At 41.2% G+C, this 23,815-nt stretch overlaps 1 protein-coding gene across 1 annotated transcript in view; it reads right to left on the bottom strand.

Moving 5' to 3' along the window:
* The window catches only part of CDK15 (cyclin dependent kinase 15), a 96,626-nt gene that overhangs the window by 22,757 nt on the left and 50,054 nt on the right, over positions 1-23,815 (bottom strand). The window contains exon 10 of the mRNA XM_024981308.2: positions 18,940-19,003. Within this exon, the coding sequence (XP_024837076.1) occupies positions 18,940-19,003 (64 nt within the window). The remainder of the gene's footprint in view (positions 1-18,939; positions 19,004-23,815) is intronic.

The raw sequence follows: 23,815 nt of genomic DNA, 5'->3' as shown, positions 1-23,815 counted from the left end.
CCAAACCACTTTCTGCTGCCTATTGATAGTTTTCCCTGGCCAAACAAAATTAAAATATGTCCTCACCAGTCATATCTCAATTTCCAATCAGTGTAGTGAAATCCAGTTCAAAGCTTTCCCATGTTGTATTTATCCCTTAGATGAGCCCTAGGTGCTGGGGTTTGGGTATTTAGTTTTTTAATACAATTGCTGGCTTTAGTATTCTTGTTGAGCATGGGTTTGAAACTGCTGCTTCAGGTTCATGGAGACCTTAAGCAAGACATTTTCACTATGGCCAGCCTGTTTCTGTACCTCAAGTTGGAAGTCATAGTCACCTCACAAGGACAAAGTGATTTGTTGAATTTATGGATATATTAAGATAATGAATGGAATGTGCTGGCCTCAGCATTAAACAAAATAAATCCTCTTGGCTTTTCCTTCTTTCTCTTCCTTTGAAAAGCGATGGGAAATGTAAACTGTATGTAGTTGGGACTCTGACTTGTGTTTTGAATCCACACTAATGCCACAAGATCAAACCAGTCAATTCTAAAGGAGATCGACCCTGAATATTTGTTGGAAGGACTGAGGCTAAAGCTGAAGTTCTAATAATTTGGCCACCTGAGGTGAAGAAGAGCCGACTCATTGGGAAAGACCCTGATGCTGGAAACGACTGAGGGCAGAAAGAGAGGGGGACGACAGAGGATGAGATGGTTGGATAGATCATTGACTCAATGGACATGAATTTGAGCAAACTCCGGGAGATGGTGAAGGACAGGAAGCCTGGCCTGCTGCAGTCCATGAGGTTGCAAAGAGTTGGACACAACTTGGTGACCGAGCAACAACACGCCACTTAACCAGCTGTGTGACTTGAGGGTGTTGCTCACTGGGTCTCAGTTTTCCCATCTGCAGAAAGGAGACAATTAGAGCTCCTACTGCATGGGGTTATTGTGAGAATTAGAACAGTGAGTGTAGTGTAAGTATTTCCTTACCCTTTGCTGCTTTTCTTTCTGCCTCTTTCTCTCATGTGGCATATCACATCTTTCTCTTTCCTCCCAGGTATCTCTGCCTTATTGTTCTCCTTGGAAACCCATAACTTGCTGTTTCAGTCTACTGAAATTCTAATGTGTTCCGAGCTTGAGTTCTTACAAGCCTGGCTTAATTTCTGAGTCTTTGGTGTGGGCCGGAGGTGTGTGCCTTAGCTTTGTGGTGTAGCAACATGAACACAGCCTGGGCTCACACATCTCCTTTCTGCCACTTCTGAGCTCTGGGATTTGGGGGAAATTACTCCACCTCTACAGTTAAGTGACTCAGAAGTTTCTCATCTGTAAAGTTGGAACCCTTTTCCAGTTGCCTGGGAGGATAAGACAAGATTAAGCACTTGGCCTGTAGTAGGTGTTCAATCAACGTCAGTCTTATTTCTTTTACTTTTTCTCCTTGGTTCTACCTTTCATTTTGAAGAGACACCTAGTCTCACACAGTGGTCCTCAAGCCAAGCAGCACACTAGCATCACCTGGGAGAGTTTTTAACCAAAAGGAAGCCTCAGCTTCACCCCACAGAGCCTGCGTCAATGAGCCTGGGGAGGCCCACATCGGTCCATTATTGTGTTATGATGATATTTAATGGGGTCTTCCCAGGTGGCGCTAGTGATAAGAACCCACCTGCAATGTGGGAGACATAAGAGACACAGGTTCAATTCCTGGGTTGGAAAGATTCCTTGGAGGAGGGCATGGCAACCCATTCCAGTACTCTTGCCTGGAGAATCCCATGGACAGAGGAGCCTGGTGGTCTACAGTGCATGGGGTCACAAAATGTTGGACACAACTGAAGTGACTTAGCACACACAAATGCACAATGTTTAATGACCTCCAGATGTTTATAGAGTAGCACTAAATGAAGGAGAGGACACTGGTCTAGTAAGGAGGGCAGGGTGGACCACTCACCAGCAACTCCCACACACTTCTCTGAGGCCCATTTCCTTACATGGGCTTGTGAAAATTCAACTAATCAATGGACATAAAAATTACCGAACATCATGTCTGATGCCTACTTCACATGTTTTTCAAGGATGTGAAAAAGGAAGCATTATGAGAGAAAAATCAGCCCCTAAAAAGTAGAGGATGACTTGTAGGAGTGGCCCCAGGAGGCCATGACACAACATTGAACTTAAAGTTCTGTGTCTTGTGTAGACTGGGCTTGACTCTCTCCCCACATCTCTTCTGTAGCTACGTGAGCCCATAAAGAGGGGCTGAGGCGTCCAGGGTCAGCCAGGTTGCTGTTATAAAGGCAAGCCTTGTGCCTGTCTGTGGCCAGCCCTCCACGCTTATGCAGATAATTTGCTGCTGAGTGACCTTGCCTTGCCCCCATTGATTTTTCCCAGTAGTTAAACTGCAAGCGATCAATGAGAGAGTGATCCGCAAACAGTCATTTTCAGTTCAGTTCAGTCGCTCAGTCATGTCCGACTCTGCGACCCCATGAACCGCAGCATGCCAGGCCTCCCTGCCCATCACCAACTCCCGGAGTTTACCCAAGCTCATGTCCATTGAGTTGGTGATGTTATCAAACCATCTCATCCTCTGTCATCCCCTTCTTCTCCTGCCCTCAATCTTTCCCAGCATCAGGGTCTTTTCCAATGAGTCAGCTCTTCACATTAGGTGGCCAAATTATTGGAGTTTCAGCTTCAACATCAATCCTTCCAATGAACACCTGGACTGATTTCCTTTAGGATGGACTGGTTAGATCTCTTTGCAGTCCAAGGGACTCTCAAGAGTCTTCTCCAACACCACCGCTCAAAAGCATCAATTCTTTGGCACTCAGCTTTCTTTATAGTCCAACTCTCATATCCGTACATGACTACTGGAAAACAGTCATTTTATCCAATGCCATTTCAAGACAAGTCTGTTTCTCTGGTTTCAATAACCTCTCAAATCATACATCTGTAGGTAGCTTATTATCCTTTTCCTTCCAAAGATGATGGTAAATCATTAGACCATATTCTTCTCCATCTCCCTGGTGACTCAGAGGTAAAGCCTCTACCTACAATGTGGGAGACCCAGGTTTGATCCCTGGGTCATGAAGATTCCCTGGAGAAGGAAATGGCAACCCACTCTAGTACTCTTGCTTGGAAAATTCCATGGGCTACAATCCATGGGGTCACAAAGAGTCGGACACGGCTGAATGACTTCACTTTCACTTTTCTTTCCTCCATCTCCTCCTTCTGCAGTTCTCTTTAAAGGAGTTCTCCTTTGAGTTCAATTGGAATTTGAGGCAGGAGGAGCAAAGTACATTGCAAGAGGCAAGTTTGAAAGTTGAATATTTTCTTTAAGAAGATAAACAAAATTGACAAACCACTAGCCAGACTCATCAAGAAAAAAAGGGAGAAAAATCAAATCAACAAAATTAGAAATTAAAAAGGAGAGGTTACAACAGACAATGCAGAAATACAAATGATCATAGGAGAATATTATGAGCAACCATATGCTAATAAAATAGACAACCTAGAGGAAATGGATAGATTCTTAGAAAAGTTCAACCTTCTAAGACTGAACCAGGAAGAAACAGAAATTATGAACAAGCCAATTACAAAGTCAAAACTGTGATCAAAAATCTCCCAAAAAACAAAAACCCAGGGCCAGATGGCTTCAGAATTCATAGGGGAATTCTATGAAACATTTTTCTGAAATTCTTCTAAGAAATTGCACAGGAAGAAACACTTCCAAACACATTCTACACCACAATCACCCAGATTCTGGCCACAGTCACCCAGATACCAAAAGCAGGCAAAGACAACAAAAAAGTAAGTTATAGGCCAATATCACTGATAAACATAGATGCAAAAATCCTCAACAAAATTCTAGCAAACAGAATTCAACAACATGTTAAAAAGCTCATACACCATGATCAAGCTGGGTTTATTCCAGGGATGCAAGAATTCTTCAGTATATGCAAATCAATCAATGTGATACAGCATATTAACAAATTGAAAGATAAAAACCATATGATCATCTCAATACATGCAGAAAAAGCCTTCAATAAAATTCAGCACCCAATTATGATTAAAACATTTCAAAAAATGGGCATAGATGGAACCTACCTCAACAGAGTAAAGGCCAGATATGATAAACCCACAGCAAACATTATTCTCAATGGTGAAAAACTAAAAGCATTCCCTCTAAGATCAGGGACAAGACAAGGATGTCCACTCTCACCACTATTATTCAACATAGTTTTGGAAGTCCTAGCTATGACAATTAGAAGAAAAAGAAATAAAAGGAATCCAGATCAGAAAAGAAGTAAACTCTTACTGTTTGCAGATGACATGATACCATACATAGAAAACCCTGAAGAAACTATCATGAAATTACTAGAGCTAATCAGTGAAATCAGCAGTCATGGGATACAAGGTCAATACACAGAAATCACTTGCACACCTATATACTAACAATGAAAAATCAGAAAGAGAAATTAAGGAATCAATCCCATTCACCACTGCAACAACAACAAATATCTAGGAAAAAAATCTACCTAAGGAGAAAAAAGAACTACATACAAAAAATTATAAGACACTGGTGAAAGAAATCAAAGTTGACATAAACTGATGGAGAAATATTCCATGTTCCTGGGTAGGAAGAATCAATATTGTGAAAATGACTATACTACCAAATGCAATCCACAGAGTCAATGTGATTCCTATCAAATTACCAATGGCATTTTTCACAGAACTAGAACAAAAAATTTCACCATTCATATTGAAGCACAAAAGATTCCAAGTAGCCAAAGCAGTCTTGAGAAAGAAGAATGGAGCTGGAGGAATCAACCTTCCTGACTTCAGACTATACTACAAAGCTATAGTCATCAAGACAGTATGGTACTGGCATAAAAACAGAAATACAGACCAATGGAAGAAGACAGAGAACCCAGAGATAAACCCATGCACCTATGGGTACCTTATTTTTGACAAAGGAAGCAAGAATATACATTGGGGCAAAGATACACTTTTCAATAAGTGTGCTGGGAAAACTGGACAGCTACATGCAAAAGAATGAAATTAGAACACTTCTTAATGCCATACTCAAAGATAAACTCAAAATGGATTAAAGACCTAAATGTAAGCCCAGAAACTATAAAACTCATAGAAAACATAAGCGGAACACTCAATGACATAAATCAAAGCAAGATCTTCTATGACCCACCTCCTAGACTAATGAAAATAAAACAAAAATAAATAAGTGGGACCTAATTAAACGTAAAAGCTTTTGCACAGCAAAGGAAACTATAGACAAGGTGAAAATACAACCCTTAGAATGGGAGAAAATAACAGCAAAGGAAACAACTGACAAATAATTAATTTCCAAAATATACAAGCTCATACAATTCAATATCAGTAAAACAAACAATTCAATCAAAAAGTGGGAAAAACACCTAAACAGACTTTTCTCCAAAGAAGACATACAGATGGATAACAAATAAATGAAAAGATGCTTAACATCACTTATTATTAAAGAAATGAAAATCAAAACTATAATGAGATATCACTTCACCCCTGTCAGAATGGCCATCATCAAAAAGTCTACAAACAATAAATGCTAGAGACAGTGGAGAAAAGGGAACACTCTTGCATTGCTGGTGGGAATGTAAATTGATACAGCCACTATGGAAGACAGTGTGGAAATTCCTTGAAAAACTAGGAATAAAACTACCATATTACCCAGCCATCCCACTCCTAGGCATATACCCTGAGGAAACCAAAATTGAAAAAGACACATGTAACTCAATGTTCATTGCAGCACTATTTACAACAGCTAGAACATGGAAGCAACTTGGATGTCCATCAATAGACGAATGGATAAAGAAGCTGTGGTGCATATATATGCAATGGAATATTACTCAACCATAAAAATGAACGCAGTCAGTTGTAATGAGTCAGTTCTAATGAGGTGGACAAACCTAGAGCCTATTATACAGATTGAAGTAAGTCAGAAAGAGAAATATAAATATCGTATACTGATGTATATATATGGAATCTAAGAAGATGGTACTGATGAATTTATTAGCAGGGTAGCAATGGAGAAATAGACAAAGAGAACAGACCTATGGATGGGGGAGGGGGACGAGGGGAAGGGGAGGAGGGAGAGAGTGAGATATAGGGAGAGAGTAACATGGAAACTTACAAACCATATGTAAAATAGATAGCCAATAGGAATTTGTTGTATGATTCAGGGAACTCAAACAGGGGCTCTGTGACAATCTAGAGGGGTGGGATGGGGAGAGAGATGGGAAGGAGGTTCCAGAGGGAGGGGACATGGGTGTACCTATGGCTGATTCTTATTGATGTTTGACAGAAAACAACAAAATTCTGTAAAGTAATTATCCTTCAATTAAAAAGTAAAGTGGCAAATAAATAAAAAAAAGCTGAACATTTTAATTTCCCAACTGAATGGAGTAAAAGTAAAATGAGGGCCCAACTGTTGCTACCACAGTAAAATAATGCATTTTTCATAAACCTTTAAGAAAGCTCATTTCACAAGTGATTCAAGTCAATAGAGGTTTGTTGGTTGGTTGATAAAATATCACCATGACCATTTGGAGCCTTAGCTCAAAGTGAAACATTTTCTAGTTACTATAGTCTTAGCACAATTACCCTACGCTTATCTTACAGCCCGGTCTACTGATCTACACCTCTGGAATTTCCCGAACCCAGTGCATTCTTAAGATACCATATATTTAGATAGTTGATAATGCTGTTAGCCTTATTTTGGTATCTCCAGCAGGAACTTTAAAGTGGCTTTGCAAAAAGTCTGTAGCTCTTCTGTTTCACCCTCAGCCTCAGCCCATATACACACACTCACACCCTCCCAACTGCTCGCCCTCCTTTCTCAGGTGGCTGGCTTAGAAATTGCCTTAGTCTTTTGCTCAAGACGTCTGAGTTTGGCTTTGCATTACCAGGCTCTCAATTCCTGTTTGAGAATCATTGGGATACCAAAAGTCAGTGCTCTCATGCAGGGCGCTACTTGGCACTTCAATTTGCATTGGAGGCTTACCACTATTCTAGAGAGAGAGAGTGAAAGTCGTTCAGTTGTGTCTGACTCTTTGCGACCCATGGACTGTCAGGGGTCATCTGACAGGTTCCTCTGTCCATGGAATTCTCCAGGCCAGAATACTGGAGTGGGTAGCCATTTCCTTTTCCAGGGGATCGTCTCAACACAGGGATCAGACCCAGGTCTCTAGCATTGGGGGTGGATTCTTTACTGTCTGAGCCACCAGGGAAGCCCTACCCACCATTCTAACCATGCATCAAAACTTTTTGTGGATTCTCTAAGAAAGTATTCCATCCTCAGAAGCCTGTTCCTAAGGTAATGGTCTATATAGCAGAAGGGGAAGCTAGGCTTTGCTCCCGGTGCGTGGATGGAGAGGGTGGAGGTGACAGAAGGTGTCAGGAGTCTCTTCTCTCCTGGAGGCAGTGCTCTGTTTAATGTCTGTCCACCTTCAAAATCGATGTTTGAGCTATAGCTTGATCATGCCATTCAGTGTTTATGGTATTTAATGATTCATCATTTGGCAACATGTATCATTTCCCCTGTAGTCTCTACAAACGTTTACGGGCCCCCACATGCAGCTGTTGTGTTCAGTGCTGGAAATGCACAGACATGGTAGTTGGTGCTCCCCTCTAATTTATGATTTTCATGGGATCATGGTCTTTGCCAGCCCCTCTGGCTCTTCTTTCTCAGCTTTCAAAGAACCCATCCCCTCTACCAGATCCTTCAGTATTGGTTCCCATGAATTCCATTGTAGTCTTTCTCTACACACTCTCCCTTGGGCAACTAAATTCACACCTGGAGTTTTAAATACCACTTTAAGCCGATGACTTCCAATTTTGTATTTCTATATTAGACCTCTATAATCACAGGCTTCTATTTCTTTCTTTCTTTTTTTTTTTTTTTTGCTATGCTGAGTGGCTTGTGGGAAACTTAGCTCCCCTATCAGGGATAGAACCCGGGCCCTAAGCAGTCAGAACATGGAGTCCTTAACACTGGGTCACCAGGGAGGTCCCCACAGGCTTGTCTTTCTATTATAATAGCTTTTTAGATATCCCCACTTGGTGGTCTCACAGATAGCTTAAACTCAAAATGTTCAAACCTTATACTCATTACGTTCTCCACAATCTGTTCCTTCCCCACTTTATTTCCTGTGCCAGTAAATGGCACTATCCTTCTCTCACCCACTGGATTTCAGTTTCTCTTTCACAGGTCAAATCCAGTCAGCTACAATCTCGCCTTGACTGTACCTCCTTCTTGATTTTTAGATTTGTCCCAACATTCCTCATCCATTGCCACTGCTTTGGTTGAGACTTCCTACTTATCTTCTAGAATCTAGAGCATTGCCATACTGACTACCACCAATTTAATTCTACATATAGCCTTCCAAGCAATTTTTTCTAAAATTTAAATCCTGCCGTATCTCTTCCCTACGAACAACCATCCAATGCCTTCTCTTTGCTTATTAGTCAAATCTAATCCTTAGGATGTTTACAAATAATTTTCCAGTCTGGTTGCTGTCTACCCTTCCAGGTTAATCTCCAGCAATTGTTGTTTTAGTCACTAAGTTGTGTCTGATTCTTGTGACCTCATGAACTGTAGCCCCGCCAGGCTCCTCTGTCCGTGGGATTTCCAAGGTAAGAATACCAGAGTGGGTTGCCATTTCCTTCTCCAGGGGATCTTCCCAACCCAGGGATCAAACCTGTCTCCTGAATTAGCAAGTGGATTATTTACCAATGAGCCACCTGGGAAGCTCCAATCTCTAGCAGTAGTTGCCACAAAACCAACATTCTAGCTTCCCTGAGCAATTCACCTACTTTTATATTAAGTAAACCTGCTTCCCTACTCCTCTGTTGAGTTCCTTTGTCTGGAATGTCCTTCCCCTCTTGCTCACGTAGAGAAAGCCCACTTCATGATTCCTGAAACCCAGTGCATGTCTCTTTCTCCCAAACAGTCCCTAGATTCCCCAGACAACCAAGGCATTTTTTCCTAGTGTTCCTAGAGGTCCTCAGGGGACCCTGTTATAGTAATAGTTGCCACATTGTATTATTTATTTGTTTCTCCCTCTAGACTGTATGCCTTGAAGGCAGGTATCAATGTCTTATTTATTTCTGAATCCTAGTCCCAGCATCTAGCATTCAATAAATATTTGTTGAACAAATGAAAAATCGATGCTTGGGTAAAAAAATAAAAAGTGAGATAAATTTACTAAACCTTATTTTTAAAATGTAAAAGTAATTCAAGACAGCCCACTTGTGATTCCCACTGTATATCTTACAGAGATCCATAATGCCAGGCACTGGCTATGGGGCTGGGGAAGGAGCCTGTTTTGAACCAGATCCAAGATACTTATGACCTTAAGGCTTTCTTCTTGAACTGGGAAGAAACACAGCAGGATGTTGCTTGGAAAAAAATTCTTTTTAACCTGCTTTCTTTCATTTGCAATTTTTCATAGTCTTAATTACTCTGAGATCATCCAGTTCCCCCAATAAAAACTAATTATTGAAATAAAATAAATTAAAGATGAGAAAACTAAAAATAAATGTAGAGACTATTAATGAAGATCAAAGTGGGCCATGTATATAAACGAATTTCACTGCCTTATTTGGGGGACAGGTTAATAAAGATGTTAATTGTAACTCCCAGGAGCTTTTGCCATACTCCAGAAGCGTGACAGCGATGAGCCTGATGGTGATTCAGACTCTGTGAACAACGTGGATTCGTTAGCTGCAGTGAGGGGTGGAGGGGTTGCCTCCTGGGGTCCCAGGGCAAGGGTTCCACTCATATTGCACTCCAGAAACCTATTGCCAAGCTCACAGATTCTAAAAGCAAATCTGGGTTAAAGGACATAATCATTTGAAAATGAACATGGAAAAATGTTATTGGCTAATGTCAGCCTAGGGCATTGCTTTATTACCAAATTATATTTGTCCTTGGAAGTTATATTTGCTTATGGAATCACCTATGAGCACCAACTTGGAGTCCAACAGATTGGATATTCTGGGTCACCCTGGCCAGGTAACCCTGGGCAAGTCACATACCTCCCCAAGCCTCAGCTCTCTCATCTGTAAAGTAGAAATGATAGCACTGCCCCATCTGATAGGGCCGTAGTGAAGCCAAGTAGAATTATGTATGTAAAGTGCCTTGTTGCTCAGTTGCTCAGTCATGTCCAGCTCTTTGTGATCTTATGGACTACAGCACACCAGGCTTCCCTGTCCTTCACCATTTCCCAGAGCTTGCTCAAACTCATGTCCATCGAGTCAGTGATGCCATCCAACCATCTCATCCTCTGTTGTCTCCTTCTCCTCCTGCCTTCAATCTTTCCCAGCATCAGGGTATTTTCCAAGGAGTTAGCTCTTCACATCATGTGGCCAAAGTACTGGAGCTTCAGCTTCAACATCAGTCCTTCCAATGAACATTTAGTGTTGATTTCTTTTAGGATGGACTGGTTGTATCTCCTTGTAGTCCAAGGGACTCACAAGAGTCTTCTCCAACATCACAGTTCAAAAGCATCAATTCTTTAATGCTCAACCTTTTTTATGGTCCAACTCTCACATCCATACATGACTACTGGAAAAACCATAGCTTTGACTAGACAGACCTTTGTTGGCAAAGTGATGTCTCTGCTTTTTAATATGTTGTCTAGATTTGTCATAGCTTTTCTTCCAAGGAGCAAGTGCCTTTTAATTTCATGGCTGCAGTCACCATCTGCAGTGATTTTGGAGCCCAAGAAAATAAAATCTGTCACTGTTTCTGTTGTTTCCCCATCTATATGCCATGAAGTGATGGAACCAGATGCTGTGACTTTTGTTTTTTGAATGTCGAGTTTTCAGCCAGCTTTTTCACTCTCCTCTTTCACTTTCATCAAGAGGCTCTTTAGTTCCTCTTCACTTTCTGCCATGAGGGTGGTGTCATCTGCATATCTGCATATTTCTCCTGGCAGTCTTGATTCCATCTTGTGCTCATTTTGCATGATGTACTCTGTATATAAGTTAAATAAGCAGGGTGACAATATACAGCCTTGATGCACTCTTTTCCCAATTTGGAACCAGTCTGTTGTTCCATGTCCGGTTCTGATTGTTGCTTCTTGACCTGCATACAGGTTTCTCAGGAGGAATGAAAAGGCTAAGCCAAAGTAGAAACAATGCCCAGCTGTGGATGTGTCTTGTGGTAAAAGTAAAGTCTGATGCGGTAAAAGAACAATACTACATAGGAACCTGAAATGTTAGGTCCATGTACCATGGTAAATTGGAAGGGGTCAAACAGGAGATGGCAAGAGTGAACAGATGACCATTCTATCTACTACTATGGACAAGAATCCTGTAGAAGAAATGGAGTAGCCCTCATGGTCAACAAAAGAGTCCAAAATGCAATACTTGGGTGTAATCTCAAAAATGACAGAATGATCTTGGGTCTTTTCCAAGGCAAATCATTCAATATTACAGTAAAGTGCCTAACTCATACTAACTTATACTGTCTGCTGGGGTCCATTCTGGTCAGAGAAGCACAGTTTTACACCTGAGTAAAGAGAAGCTTTCTCTCAGGTCCACACAGAGGCATTTCCTAGGTTGGGAAATGGGTCAGTCCACTGCCAAACCTTGTTCTCCTTCTGCTAACCATGTTAGCAGATAAGCAACAGTTATTTTACCCAGCAAAAGGTGAATAGTAACTTACATGTACTTCCTTGATAAAGCAGGCAGAACAAGGATTATTAGTTCAGAGGATGCAGTTGGAACTGGAACCCAGGTTTCCTCACTTCTGGTTATTGATTTCATTTAATAGATATCTATTTACTCTTATGTGACAGTTACAGGGGCAAGTGTAAGATACTAGAATCACTGGAAGTGGTCAGGTTTGCATTGCAGAAACCTTTAGTGCTCTTTCCACTGTATCAAGATTTAGGTGAAACCAACAATGACAACAAGATTGCCGTCTGTGATGTAGCGGTCCTTACTGGACATCCACCAAGATAATAAGGGTCTCCAGGGGAAGAGCCCTGTGGCCACAGCATGGGCTGGCCTCTCACAGTGGTTCAGGATGAGGAGGAAAGAGCCTTCACCAGAAAGGACAGCTTTAACAGGTGCTCAGACTGACTCAGGTAGGTGTTGGAAAATTGCAGGTCAACTCTTACAGTGTGTGAATTCAGGCTGTGTTTAAGCCCAAGCAAGCAAAAATCAAATCAGTTCTGGCCTAGGAGGTGTGCCTGACATGTAGAAGGAAGTCCAGAACTCTAAGGGAGCTAAACAGAAAGAAGGGGCTTCTTAGGTGGCACTAGTGGTAAAGAACCCACTTCCCAACGCAGGAGACATAAGAGATGTGGGTTCGATCCCTGGGTTGGGAAGATCCCCTGGAGGAGGAAATGGCAACCCACTCCGGTATTCTTGCCTGGAGAATCCTATGGACAAAAGAGCCTGGCCAGCTACAGTCCATGGGGTCACAGGGTTGGACACAACTGAGCAACTGAACACACATACAAACAGAAAGAAACAGGCATAGCATCATCTCTCACACACCTGTCATTGAGTCTAAACCCTGGCGCGTCACTGAGCAGCTGAATGAACTTCCACACTGTGCAAAAAAAAAAAAGGACGGGAACTACCTTTTAGTGGGCACTGCCTAAAAGTTAGGCATTGTGGATGTTAACTAAACTTATGGTGGTAATCATTTTGCAATATATACACATATCAAATCATTATGTTGGCTGCAAAATGAGACAGGGACATAACATAGTTAGTAGAAGGAGAACAAGGTTTGGCTTTGGATGGACCCATTTCCCAGCCTAGGAAATAATTCTGGGTGGACCTGGGAGAAAGCTGCTCTTTCCTCAGGTGTAAAACTGTGCTATTCTGACCAGCATGGACCCCAGCAGACAGTATGCTGTGCTATGCTGTGCTTAGCCTCTCTGTCTCTTTGCGACCTCATGGACTGTAGCCCACCAGGCTCCTTTGTTCATGGGGATTCTCCAGGCAAGAATACTGGAGCGGGTTGCCATGCTCTCCTCCAGGGAATCTTCCCAACCCAGGGGGAACATATTTTAAATCATAGGATCTTTCTCACTTTTACAGATTGCTGCTGCTAAGTCACTTCAGTCGTGTCCGACTCTGTGTGACCCCATAGACGGCAGCCCACCAGGCTCCTCCGTCCCTGGGATTCTCCAGGCAAGAACACTGGAGTGGGCTGCCATTTCCTTCTCCAATGCATGAAAGTAAAAAGTGAAAGTGAAGTCGCTCAGTCGTGTCCGACCCTCAGCGACCCCATGGATTGCAGCCTACCAGGCTCCTCCGTCCATGGGATTTTCCAGGCAGGAGTACTGGAGTGGGGTGCCATTGCCTTCTCCTTTTACACATTAGGGAACTGGAAAAGAATAACTTCCTCAAGCACCCCCAGAAGTTGCCAGATGGAGCGTGGACCTGCCACTCCTGGAACTGATGCTGATAATTAAAATCTCTCTTATCAGTATCCTTCCCCTTAGTTCAGCCCACTGAGCAACTCCCTTGTCTAACAGTTCACTGAATCGAGTGGATGCGATGCACACAGCTTAGGCTGTGTTCATAGCAAACACACAAAGACCTACTGAGCCTAAAGCATGGTAGCTTTTGGTCACCGCAACACGGACAAAGATCATTTTAAACTTTTAATCATCCTCTGTCCTGTAGCGGTGTCACATGAAGTGAAGTGCTCACGCTGGATTTCAGGTCAAAAGAAAACATTCCCAGGGTGGGGCTAGATGGCTGTTTTCATGTTGTCTGATGCCAGTATTCCGTCCATGTTATTTCTTGCTTCCACCTGGTGGTCAAAAACTGAAAAAGCAGACGTACTGAAAATAACTAGGTGTCAGCAGGATCCATTTGCCTATCGTTTATAGGACATCTGAATCTGGGTCCCTGCAGGACTTTTAGAACCGTTTTCCTGCCTTTTGATTTCTACCAAGTTCTTCCAGTGGAAAGTCTTTCCATGTGCGGCGTTCTTTCCTGGGGCTGAAAGAACCAGGATAATCCCGGATGCTTCCCTGTAGCTGAGCTCATGTCACAAATCAGGCATGATTTTCAGCAGATATTTCTTTAAAAGTTTGAAGGCCTCTGTGGATTCTATTCCCTTCTCAACAGGAACAGGCATCAAAGAGACAGGAATAAAATGCTTTGCACGCACATCAGGAACTAATTGCCAATTTGGCAAATGCATTGACTAATGTCATGCACTGTTATTTCTAAATCCTCTCCTGTCCTTGACCCCCAGTATCTAGATGTAAACTTGGAACCATTAGTGGAGAAGGATAAAGTCTTCTGGTGCCTCAAATGGAATTGAGAGGGATTTAAACTAGGCGCTTTTGAGCGTGGTGAAATGAACCCAGCAGTACATTAATGCTAGGATTTGAGCTCACACAGCGTGAGCGCTTTCAAAAACCGTGTTTAAGGAAGCAAACAGAGCCACGACAGACCCTTTCAGGGGAGCAAAAGGAGTTGGATGAAACAATCAATGACACATTAAAAAACCACAACTGGGCTGCAATCATGTGGGCAGGAAAAAAAAAGTTTTTCTTTATCACAGGATCTTTGCATCTAATGAGATGGTGACTGGACAAGGTCCAGAGGAGTAAGGCCTCGGTTTACTTTACCTAAGAAATGTCTAAATATTTAGTTGATTCTCTTAAAAGCCTTATGTGAGCCTCTAGCAAACTGGTCTTTAAGGTATGGTCTTATTGGCTCTATACTGCCATTGGCAGAGCTTTTTAAAGGGAATTTGGAAAAGTCAGAAGATATTACCACTGAAAGTACAAATGTTAACTTTTCTTTTTCTCTCAAAATTAACTCTTTTTAATGTCCTCCAAATATTTAATTTAGGACCAATACCTTGCCAGTCAATACTTTCTCTTAATTATTCCTGAAAGGTTCATCTGTTCCTCGCTGTTGTTATTTTAGTTGCTAAGTCATGTCCACACTTTTGCAACTCCATGGACTATAGCCCACCAGGCTCCTCTGTCCATGGGATTCTTCAGGCAAGAATATAGGAGTGGGTTGCCATTTCCTTCTCCAGGGGTCTTCCTGACCCAGGGATCTCTACCCCTTTCGTACATTTTATTTTTACCGGGTCCAGTTGGGCCCAATGTGCTTGAGGCTAAAAACAGGAGGGGTATTTTCTTGGGAGCCGGAGGGGAAGCTAAGAGGCCTGAGAAAGCTCTGTAAGAATGTCTATAGGGGTCCACCCTTTAAATTCACACTACTGTTGCATTGGCAGACTTCAGTCAAGCCCAATATCCAGTTTGCGTTAAGCTTCTGGGATCCTCTGTGTCAAAAACCCAGTGCATCCCAGACATGGCATCAATTGGGGCTTTAACCTTTTTAGACTTTCTCCAGCATGCCTTCTTTATCATTGCTTCCTGTGGACTCTTACTAAGGGTCACTGAACTTCTCCCCTCCCCCCCTGCAGGAGGCCGGCACAGACCCCTGTTCCCGCCAGTTTGATTAATGTGTCTTGGCTGATTGTGTGCAAGATGGCAGGCCTTTAGCAAGTGTGACCAGTTTATTGTTCAGCCAATCACAGGCGCCTCAGTTAGCATGTGAAAAGGGGGTGTGTTGCTGGGGAGGGTGAGTGTTCTGGCGGCTGAGTCAAAGGAGGAGCGTTTTGGGGGGTCACGGAGCAACACCCACTTCTTTGAGGGGATGTTACTATGCTCTACTAAACCTGTAAACCTCTTACTCAAAGCACTTTTTTCTTCCTCCCTCTTTTTTCAAGGAGATCTTTTTTTCCCATGGTGCAAGCAAGGCAAGACACTGGCTACTCTGCAGATGGAGTTCACGTTCCAGGGTTTTTAATATTTCACTTTTATATTTCTGTTAGAGAATGATCCTGCTGAGAGTCTGGGAATCCGTGCTCGTCAGAACCCCTTCACTGACACTTGGATATATTGCTCTGAAAGCTATCCCAGGAGAAAAGATTAAACAAAAAAAGCCTACTTTTCAAAGCCTACTTCTCAATCTGCCCACATCAAAATAAGACAACTGGCCCTTTGAAGTGGAAGACACGGAGTTCTCAGCCAGCTTGCTTAAAATGGGGGGTGGGGTGGGGGAGAGAAGGAAGGAAAGAAAGAAGGAAAGAAAGGCTAGGGTATAAAATTATATACCTCTCTTTCCTCGGCCAGATTTAATCTGGCAAGGGAGTCTGAATTGATGGTGAGAAAACTGACAACCTGCTTATCAGCACCCCAAGAAAAGAGGTAACTGGTCAGAGAAACCTGTCCAGCTGGGTCAGTACCAGGTGTTTTTTAAAAAACCTGTATAAACAGAAACTGTGTTGTTCATACATAGTCCGGACAAGGTCTGGAAAGGGCAGAGTGGATACAAATGGACACTGGATGGCTCTCTAGGCTCTGAGCTCTCCAGCTCCCTCAGAGTGATCGTACTGCTGAATTCAAAGCTTGAGGGCCTATGGAATGAAAAGGAAAGGAATGGAAATCTCATCAAGAACAGTGTTAACAGTTCTCTGTGATGTTTATCTGGCTCCCATCCCCTCTTCTGGTCCCTTAATCACTGGAGCTCAAGTGCCTGCAAGTAGCAGCAATGGCTTGGGGATGGAGGTAGGAGGGGTATAGCTTGAAGGGACTTCTTAATTCACATAAGGGGATGTTCTTGGAACACATATGTGGGTGGTTGTTTTAAAACATACTCCTTATGATTGAGCTATCAATAGTACTGACTGCACGCTCAGGATATGCTGGACTTCTAAGATTTATAAGCTCAGGTTTACACATCTTGGCTATGACTAAGGTTACAATTTGCTTCCCTCCATAAGCCTAGCCGGGCCCATGGTCTATACACTGTCCAAGCCCATGGAAGTAGGGTTTGCAAATGAACACCCTCTCATAAGCTGAGCTGGTGAAAGACTGTGGTTGAGTGACTACAAACCCAACCTCTTAGAGATCCAAGAATGTGCCAAATTCATCTATGCAGGCCAAGCATATAACACAATGCCTGGCAGATAGTAGGTGCTCAAAACTTTTTGACTTATTTGAATTAAATTGAATCCTTACTAGAAAAACAATGCAAAATATGAACCCTATTGATGTTGGGCCTGGAGAATTTTCTTCATAAATAAAAAATTGCATATTACTTTGAAATGACAGCAAAATGAAAAATGCAACATATTTCTCACTGGTTTATTGGAACCCAGTTATCTTATCTAGTACAGAATCTGGCAGGAAAGCATGTTGGACAAGTTCCTTTCATTATTGTTCTCACCAAGGATCACTGTTTATTGCTGGAATCAACCTGAAACCCAAATAGTTCAAGTTTGAGGGAATAGCATATGCTCACCGTGGCAGCTTTGTGTTGAGATCATTCCAATTATTTTCTACAACCCATCTGTGACCCTAAACTTCTGCCTGCACCTACTTTAGGAAGCTGAGGGGTCCCATTTTCACCTGGAGAGCAGAGTAGGTAGGGAGGGGTACAGGCAGGGTGGAAAAAGATGAGACCCAGTTCTCCTAGAAACTGAAGCACCTGGAGATAGGCTTTATTGTCAACTGGACCATCATCTCTATGAGAAGCCTGGTCTTTTTTCTCTCTATCTCAGACCAAATGGAAAAGGCATTATTCTAAGCCCTGAGGTGAGAGAGTGACATTTTTCTCAAGTGCTAATTAGAAATGGCAAACTATTTGTAATGATCCAAACCCCATCTAACAATGCATATAGATCATTCACAAAGCAACTGAAATGATTTTAGAGTTGGTCTTTAGCTGCTGTAGGTGTTCCATAATCTTAGTCAGTTCAAGATGACTGAACCCTATATACAGCTGTTTGAGTAAAAGTATTAGATGCTGGAGGAATAAAAGAAAATTAGCCTTCTATGTCTTTTGTTTTCCACTTTAATTGCCTTTTAAATTTTCTTACAATTTCTTACTCTCATAAAAACCCCCTCATACCAAAGTTAGTAATACAACAATTTAGGGAAATTCCATTTTTAGTTATGGGACAATGGAAGGATATAAAGACTGGAAAATCAAACTTGGGCCACATTCTCCCTAATTGTGTACATATCTGAAAGTGAAAGTGAAAGTCATTCAGTCATGTCTGACTTTTTGCAACCCCATGGACAATACAGTTCATGGAATTCTCCAGGCCAGAATACTGGAGTGGGTAGTCTTTACCTTCTCCAGGGGATCTTCCCAACCCAGGGATCAAACCCAGGTCTCCCACACTATATATATCTACCTCCCCTTTAATCCTGCCTGCGAGAGTCCAGCTCTGGTATGGCCATGATGTGGTCCTTTATCCTATAGCTCATTGCTTGCCTTCTCTCTTTTGTTTCAATGTCCTTGAAGTGACAACTAGGTAATCTGACCTCTCTGGCATGTCCTTGGGACCATTTCTCAAAAACATCTCCCTTGGAATACTTGCAACACTTCCAAATCCACCCCCAGGAGCCAGTCTTGGAGGGCCAAATATGGGACAGAAAATGACAAAGTGTTAGGTCTAGAGACAATGGATGAACTCTTGTATAATCTAGAGACATCTTACCTGGCCTGTCCTAGGCCCAGGGAGCCTCTGCTTCCCCTATAGCTTTCTTTTTATACTTTATGAAGTACAATAATCTAGCAAATAGACTCAATGATAGTCATTGGGCTCAAAAATGAGACCTTCTTTTGAGTTTTCCATTTAAACCATTGGGTGTTTGGAAATGGATGTGGAGTCCACAGTAATAGTCATTCCCAATTGTTATTCCACTTGTTACTTGTGTTTTACAGAGTTGGAAAACTGATCTAACCTCAACTACTATTTCAATGTTTTCCTCATAAAAAGATTAGTCACGGAATATAAGAGTCTAAATATCTGTCTACACTGTTAACAATTAAAGGAAAATACCTTGTCTGTGTGGCCAGTGCTCTTACACTGATAACTCACAGAGCTTTTGGAAGCTCAAATCAGTATTACCTGGGTTGTAGTTAGGTAGCTTGGAAACTCCAGGCCAGGTATCCTCTGTAGGGACTCCCAGCACCTATATAAAGACAAAGATTCGGGGACAGATGAAGTGGATGGAGCAGGTGTGGAGACATGGAGGACACATCGGGGAGGAACAGGGAAAAACTGGATGTATATCACATTGTGCCAGCTGATGTGTACAAGAAAGAAATTTTAGTGTTTCCGACATTTGTAGTTTCCCAGGCAAAATTGCAGTATATTTCCATTGTCCTGTGTGTCAACTTGTTAACTTGACTGGACTAAAGGATGCCCAAGACAGTCGATAAAACATTATTTCTGAGTGTGACTGTGAGGGTGTTTCTGGAAGAGATTAGTATTTGAATCAGTAGACGGAATAAAGAGAACTGCCCTCACCAATTTGGGTGGCATCATCTAATCGGTAGAGGGCCTGAATAGAACAAAAGAGTGGAGGAAGCACAAATTTTTTGTCTCTCTTTTTGAGCTGGGACATCCACCTTGTCGTGCCTTTGGAGCTCCTAGTTCTCTGGTCTTCAGATTCTGGGACTTATACCAGTGGCCCCCTTAAACGGACTTATCCCACCAGCTTTCCTGGTTTTCCAGCTTGCAGAGGACATATCTCAGCCTCCATGAAATCACACGAGCCAATTCCCATGATAAATCACTACATATATATATATATATAAATATGTATATAAATATAAAATATCATGGGAATTGGCTCTTGTGTATACACACACACACACATACACACACACACACCCCTCCATATCTCCCATTAGTTCTGTTTCTGTGGAGAACCCTGACTAATACAGATCATATAACCTTACTTAAAGTCACATTCTCATCCCTAAATATCTACAGGCATACCTCAGAGATATTTTGGGTTTAATTCCAGACCACAGCAATAAAGCTAATACTGTAATAATGTGAATCACACAAATTTTTTGGTTTCCCAGTATATATAAAAGTTATGTTTACACTATACTATGGTCTATTAAGTGTGTAACAGAACAATGTGCATACCTTAATTTAAAAACCAATGTACATACCTTAATTTTAAAAATGCTTCCTTGCTAAAAAATTGCTATCCATCATCTGACAAGACAGCATTGCTGCAAACCTTCAATTTGTTTTAAAAAAGCAATGTCTGCAAAGTGCAATAAAGTAGAGCGCAATAAAACGAAGTTTGCCTACTGTATGTAGTGCATGATCACCATACATTGGGATGCTATCTTTGGAGTTGGAAATACAGAAAGACGTGAGTGGCAAAGTGTCCCTTTGCCTTACATCAGATAACTCTCTGTATATATATATATATATATATATATCTCAACAGGAGACATTTGACAGTTTAAATTATGCCTCAGCATGGGCATTCAGCTGTTCACCAATGTGCTCAAATTAAAAAGGATTCAGATTACTGACCTTTAGGCAGTGGAATGTTGGCTAAAAATGATCCGAAACCTAACTCTAGTCTTTTCTACTGAATTCATCTTATCTGCTTCTTTTCTCTGTGGCCCAGCAGTTTGGAATATAGTGTTTGGTTTTTAACTGGTGGATCATAATAGTAACAACATTGCTTGAAAAAGAGCTCACTTATGCTTTGGATTACTAAACTGAAGCTTTACTTTTTAATTACTAAGAAAAGAAAAATCTTTTAGAATTTAAGTCAAAATACTTCAGATTTTAAATGACTCTGTTACTCTGAGTTCCCTTGTAGACAAAACCTTACCATTCTTTTAAGATAATCATAAATGCTCAATGTCAGTTGGGAGCTAGAATAATATTGTTTTTGTGAAATACTAATGAAACATTAGTAGCTTTCATACACCACTACAATATAGCTCTTCTGGGAAGCATACCTCAATACAAGCATCTCTCATAGAAGAAGCCTAGTGAATCCATTTGTAAAATGCTGGAGACAGATGCTGGCCCAATTGTTATGGCAGGAAATCAACTGCCCAACAATGACTGATTTCCTACTCCAGGTGATCTTACCAATGAACCTGTGTCTCTTGTGTCTCTTGCACTGGCAGGTAGATTCTTTATCATTGCACCATCTGGGAAGCCTCGACTGATGAAAATTGATGAGGAATCTGGAAGCCTCTTAATAACCACCAGTTAGCTGAGTAGGACTCTGGCTGACAAGTATACTTTGTGGTGCCTGTTAAGCTTGTCCTCAAACAAAAGATAACAAAGTGCCATTTTCCCTCATATAATAATAATAATAATAATAAAAAATCAAGCCACCCAGTAGAAGCTTCTTTCTTTGATCCATTCCCTAAACAAATTGAAAAGCTACTGAGAGGATTGTGAGCTTTTCCTATCAGCCACCCCGAGCCAGAGGGAACACTGAGAATCCTGGAATCCATTTTGAAAAACCAACTGGACTAATTCTTCTTTTGTGGGAGAGGGCCAAAGGATGGGGAGTTAATTCTTCTTTGCTAAACTGCCATCTTATGTATTTGCACAGATGTGTGTGTAAACAAGTGGGCAGAATGATTCACAAATACCCCTACATCTCTGTTGCCTAGCAAGAAAATGACAAGAAAGCAAAGATAATGAAGAGAAAGCAATAAAGGAAATAAAAATGACCACATCCATATTTTCTCTAAGGCAAAAGTTACCAGAATTGTTGGCTACTTTGTATTATTGTGTAATTAAAGCCAACAATGGATACCAACAATTTTAGAAGATTGTGCTAAAAGCTTTAAGCTTTGAGATTTTAAAAGTTTAAACAAAAATTCAATATCCTTTATTTGGAAATTTGATGCTCAGTTTTTATTTGAAAATTATTGAGTTCATTTTCACTTGAGAAAATTACTAAATCTCCACTTCACTGACTGGGAAACTGAAAACCAAAAATAGTTGATTTACTCTCTCCCTGAAGGCTCTTAAAAGGCAGTTAGTGAGTGCTATGTTTGAAACCACAGTGGGCTGCAGAGGCTGTTTTCTGCCTTTGTTGAAATGGAAACTGAAGGCATTTTGATTAATGGCTTTAAAGTCTGCATAGTTTATTTTATTTGGATTTTAGAGCTACATCCGGTGTTATTTGCTAAAAATATTTATTGAAAGAATTAGATTTCTAAAAAATTGATCAAAAATTAATAACAGCCATTCAGGTGTAAACACACACACACATGCACACCTAGGGGTATTTCAGAAAGATGATAAGTAAAGATTCAGGACTTCTCAAGAATGAGATCTCAGAATACATGTAAAGAAAAGTTGTGATTAGAGGTTGGGAGATACCCACTAGTCCCTACATCAAATATCACAGAGCCTGAAGCAGCTTTCCTTTTTTGTCTATGTACACCATTTTTAGTAAAACACACTTCAGGAGCCATTTGTAGTGTTTGAATTTCCAAACTACTTGGGATGTAATAGTATAATAGACAACACACTGATGAATATGGTTCTTCCTTGTTCTCAGAGCATGAAACTATAGATGTGGTAACAAAACTGGGGTCTCTACCTGCTTGGACAGAAGAAGGGGGGAAACGAGACATAATGAATCTGACCTCCTGGTGCCCAGTAAGGAGAGCTAAGCAATATGGAACTATCTCCTCATCAGTACAGTCTGAAGCTCAACAATGAGCTGCTGCTGTTGCTGAAAGTGAAGTCAATCAGTCGTGTCTGACTCTTTGTGACCCCCATGGGATTTTCCAGGCAAGAGTACTGGAGTGCAACAATGAGCTAGGCAAGTCTATAAGTTTGAGAAATAACTTCAGAAGTGGAGGAGGGGGAGACTTAATAAACAGAAAAGAATGTTATGATTAAAAATGATAGGCGCTACAATAGTCTCATAACACTTTGTTCAAAGAGGTCACAAGTTCAGGAGTCAGAAAACCAAATACACCAGAAGACACTAAAGACCCAAGAAGTTAGGTTGTGAGGCTTGCTTTACCTCCTAACCTAAAGTTAGAGCTGAGTTCTGAACTCGCGACTCTAACATCATGCCAGTGTTATTTCTAATGTGTTTACTTGTTTTAAATGTGTAATGAGTTGTCATAAATGTCAAAATAAAGTCCTTCTGATTTATTGCAGTGTGATAAGCATAATGTTAGACATTAACATGGCTTCCTGGGTAAGACCTGTTGGACCCATTTGTTATGATGTGCTTGCTTTGGTTGCATCACTCATGTTTGGGTATTTTATGTCCAGATACAAGTCCAAACTTCTCACTTACCGAGTTATTAATACCTAAAACATCCTTCACATGGTCAGGGACAGTCACCAAGACCAGTCCTGGAAACCTGAACCAATAACTAGAAAACCATCAGATTCTGGGAAGTGTCGTAACTCATTCTTTGTGTTCTATGATTTCTAAAGGCTGCACTAAATGCAAAGAACTATAAAATGATTGCTTTAAGAACACAATCATTTAAAAATAGGAAGTAATGTTTTAAAAAACCAATTTATATACAACTTTTCAAATATCCTAATGGCATACCTTATCTCACTATTATAATTGTTGTTAACTATCTAGTTATACATACATCTTTTGCATCTATACATAGTTCATGTTTGTTTGCATGTATTTACTTATATACCACCCATCACCCCACCTAGACTGAACAACAGTTGAAAGCACAGATTATGCGTTTTTCCTATTCTTTCCATTTTTCCAATGTTTTGTAACATCTTATAAGATAATGAGTACCCAATGATATTGCTTCCTGATTAAATGAATAGGAAAAACTTTTCAAGTGTGTAAAAGATCACTTTTACAGGGTCAGATGGAGAAGGCAATGGCACCCCACTCCAGTACTCTTGCCTGGAAAATCCCATGGATGGAGGAGCCTGGTGGGCTGCAGTCCATGGGGTTGCGAAGAGTCGGACACAACTGAGCAACTTCACTCTCACT

The sequence above is a fragment of the Bos taurus genome, chromosome 2, assembly GCF_002263795.3.
Source record: "Bos taurus isolate L1 Dominette 01449 registration number 42190680 breed Hereford chromosome 2, ARS-UCD2.0, whole genome shotgun sequence".
In the NCBI taxonomy this organism is placed as follows: domain Eukaryota; kingdom Metazoa; phylum Chordata; class Mammalia; order Artiodactyla; family Bovidae; genus Bos; species Bos taurus.
The sequence above is the reverse complement of the archived record's forward strand: the minus strand, read 5'-3'. Positions and strand labels throughout refer to the sequence as shown.